Raw genomic sequence first — 3,707 nt, forward strand, 5'->3', positions numbered from 1 at the left:
AGGCCCCGGAGGGGGGGGGGGGGAGGACGAGTCCAACCAAAGAAGTCTCTTCTCTTGTACATATGTCTCTAATAGTATTATATTTTTTTTTATTTTTTCTCTATCTTGCAGAGAACCCCTGACCACTAACACACTTACAAAATGGCAAACAAAGGGCCTGCATACGGACTGAGCAGAGAAGTCCAGATGAAGATCGACCAGAAGTACGACCCGGAGCTGGAGAACATCCTGGTGCAATGGATAAGCTGCCAGAGCGGCAGTCAGTTCGGCCAACCGGAGGAGCCCGGCAAAGCCGGCTTCCAGAAGTGGCTGAAGGACGGCGTGGTGAGTAGACGAGATCGGTCCACTGTCTTGGTGTAGGAAGGCTGTTGGAACTTTGACGGAACAAAAAGTCAGAAAGTACCAGCAGAATTCCCTTGGTGGTACTCTTGGGAAATAGACCGGGGCAGAGGGTAGGCCGCAACTCTACATTATTGTTACTTTTCCAAGGTGAAAGAGGCATCATGGGTGTAAAATTCATAGAGGATGAACCGTTGACCTTCTAAAGCCAAATGACTCAAGGCCGCTGTAGACAAAAGGTGCCTAGATGGGTGGTTCTACGATCCATCTGCTTCTGCCAGCTATGAAGGCCACCAAGTACCTAACCTTGACCATTCATATTTAGCATATGGAGAAGAGTGGTGTTGGATGGCCCTTCTGGTCCGGGCTTATCTGGGCTAAAGTAAAAAAGGCTGGGCAAGCTTTCCAAAATGGACTCCCCTTCCTGGCTGGTGGTCTCCATTGGTTCAATGTCACCCCTTCCTGGCTGGTGGTCTCCGTTGGTTCAATGTCTCCCCTTCCTGGCTGGTGGTCTCCGTTGGTTCAGGGTCTGCCCTTCCTGACTGGTGGTCTCCGTTGGTGCCCCAAAAACATTAGATCATTGAATGATCTGGTGGACACTACCATCATGATCTGGTGGACACTGCCATCATGAACTGGTGGACACTGCCATCATGAACTGGTGGACACTGCCATCGCGATCTGGTGGACACTGCCATCGCGATCTGGTGGACACTGCCATCGCGATCTGGTGGATGGATACTAGTGTCTATGGGCATCATTGGAATAGTTCATTGCCTGACCAACCCCCACTTGACTGACCCCACCAATGTGGGCTATTGATTGGCTGTTCAGATATCCAGGGCTGTATCATGGGGAAGGGAGGGGTAGTCACATGCTGTTCCATACCAGGTATTTCTCTGTTTCGGGGTAGTGAAGGGAAGAGGTCTATAAGTAGAGTTTAGCGGGAAGGGTAGGGGATGGAAGTGAAGATGTTGCACCGTTATTAGTGATACCAGTCTTCATGCCCAAATTGGCAGTCCCGAATCTCCTGAACCAAGCCACACTCTGCAACCAAGGCCTTTGCCTTCTGTAACTTCCAGAAGCCTTGGCCCAAAGCCGGCAAAAGAGACCGATAGGGCTCTTCTTGATTGGCCACTAAGGCCTCTCATTGGATAACGGGACAGCAGGGGAATGCCAGAACTCGTACATTCATTGGTAAAGATAGCCTGGTAGTGAACTTGCACCTTGAGTGGTGCAGTTGGGCAGGCACTTGGGCTGATATGATGAAGAAAGGATTATCCCGTAAAGAATTTCAATGAACCTCACCAAGTTCCCATCTTCTTCCTCTGCAGGTCTTGGGTCATCTGATCAACTCCCTGGCTCCGGGCTCCGTTGCCAAGGTCCAGACCTCCAGTATGGCCTTCAAGCAGATGGAGCAGGTGTCCCAGTTCCTGAAGGCCTGCGAGAAATATGGAATAGCAGCTAGTGACCAGTTCCAGACCGTTGACTTGTGGGAAGGTGAGAAACCTGAAATAATGCTTGTATTCCTGTGACCCGTCATCCCTTACATTGCTGGAGGGTGGCAACACTTTTCAGTATCTGCTATTCTGAAGACTCTGTGTCACCCCCTCCACCACTACTCATGAATCTCATTGTCCACCCTGAGCCCTCTCCCTTCTGTAAGCCCAATTGTATGTATCACCAAAACATTTTTATTCGTTTTGGATAGACTAGTGAAGGTTGACAACCCATGTGAGGTTATTTTTTGCCCTAATACCCATTGGGGAGATGTCCCTTCACTTTCCACCCCCGGACGTGAAACGGGAAGTAAGTAAAAAATCCAGGGAAGTGAACAAGGAAGGTATGGAACCTCTCCCAGTTTTCTTGACTTGGTACCCATTGATGAGCTTTCCCGTCACTCCTTGTCCCAGTGGCACCCTGTAAGTGAAGGTGGGACAGGGCGTCACTGGAACGGGAAGTGAGGGGGAAATCTTCCCTTTGGGGACAACAAACATGACAAAGGTTCTACCCTTCCTCACTTCATCCTCAACTAAAAGATGTAGACTTTTTCGGCAGGTGAATCAATAACATTTCTATTTATCTTCCAGGCAAGGACATGGCCAGCGTCCAGAGGACTCTGATGAACTTGGGTAGTTTAGCCAATACAAAGGATGACGGCTATTTCAAAGGAGACCCCAACTGGTTCCCCAAGTAAGTAGGCTCTTAGATAACGGTCATACCATGTGACTGTGACCTCCAAACCATGTGACTGTGACTTCCAAACCTCATTAGATCCATATCCTGAATAATTCTGTGTATTGAGCCTTAAGTATTAAAGGACCAGTCCACCCCCAAATGATATGGTGGATGTGGGAGAGTTAACCTCCATGGCCATCTCTTGTGGGACTTGATGAGATCTCCTGGCTCTCTATACCCATTATGAAGGGTTCCTACCATCCCTGCAAAGATTTCCTGGTTCGGTATACCTCCTTTGGCCATTGAGGGGCTCCCACCATCCCTACACTGAGTTCCCAGGTCTGTACACCCGCTGTACCCATTGAGAGGCTCCCACCATCCCTGTGCTGAGTTCCCGGGTCTGTACACCCGCTGTGCCCATTATGAGGGGCTCCCACCAACCATGGAGTTCTACTCCAACTCTCCCTGTGATGTACATGGACTGGGTCCTCCCCAGGCCGGTTCAAAGGTCACATATATCATTTTTGGTGGTTCCCGGGTCTGTACACCCGCTGTGCCCATAATGAGGGGCTCTCACCATCCCTGTGCTGAGTTCCCGGGTCTGTACACTTGCTGTGCCCATTATGAGGAGCTCCCACCATCCCTGTGCTGAGTTCCCGGGTCTGTACACCCGCTGTGCCCATTATGAGGAGCTCCCACCATCCCTGTGCTGAGTTCCCAGGTCTGTACACCTGCTGTCACCAGAATAGGAGGAGGTGAGGGGAGGTCTTCCAATGTGGACAACTGCCCAAGGGAGGGGGGGGTTTCCCTCAATTTGAGAGATTTTCTCCCACTTCCTGTCCGTTTTGAGGACAGGAAGTAAACAGGAAATCTGCTCAAAAGCAAAAAAACAGGAATAATAAATTAATATCATTTTTTTTCTGTCCCTTTAGGAAATCCATGGAGAACCGGCGCGAATTCTCTAAAGACAAATTAAAAGAAGGGCAGAGCGTCATCGGCCTACAGATGGGCACCAACAAGGGCGCCTCCCAGTCCGGAATGACCGGTTACGGCATGCCCAGGCAAATCCTCTGACCGCCCAAACCACTACAACCTCCTGGCCAACATCGGGACACGTCAAGCACTCATCTCCCAGCTGTCTCCTTTCTCTGCTCTCCTCTCTTCCCCCCCTCCCTGGTCCTCAGTACCCC

The 3,707-nt window shown here is 50.4% G+C and overlaps 1 protein-coding gene across 3 annotated transcripts in view; it reads left to right on the forward strand.

Annotated features, from left to right (window-relative positions):
• The window catches only part of TAGLN2 (transgelin 2), a 34,083-nt gene extending 30,376 nt beyond the window's left edge, over positions 1–3,707 (forward strand). For all 3 annotated transcript variants that reach the window (XM_018568835.1, XM_018568836.1, XM_018568837.1), the window contains 4 exons: positions 112–324; positions 1,674–1,839; positions 2,430–2,532; positions 3,450–3,707. In XM_018568835.1, the coding sequence (XP_018424337.1) occupies positions 142–324; positions 1,674–1,839; positions 2,430–2,532; positions 3,450–3,591 (594 nt within the window). In that variant the 5' untranslated portion in view covers positions 112–141 and the 3' untranslated portion in view covers positions 3,592–3,707. The remainder of the gene's footprint in view (positions 1–111; positions 325–1,673; positions 1,840–2,429; positions 2,533–3,449) is intronic.

This window comes from Nanorana parkeri, unplaced genomic scaffold, assembly GCF_000935625.1.
Source record: "Nanorana parkeri isolate BGI_ZX_2015 unplaced genomic scaffold, ASM93562v1 scaffold1251, whole genome shotgun sequence".
Classification (NCBI taxonomy): domain Eukaryota; kingdom Metazoa; phylum Chordata; class Amphibia; order Anura; family Dicroglossidae; genus Nanorana; species Nanorana parkeri.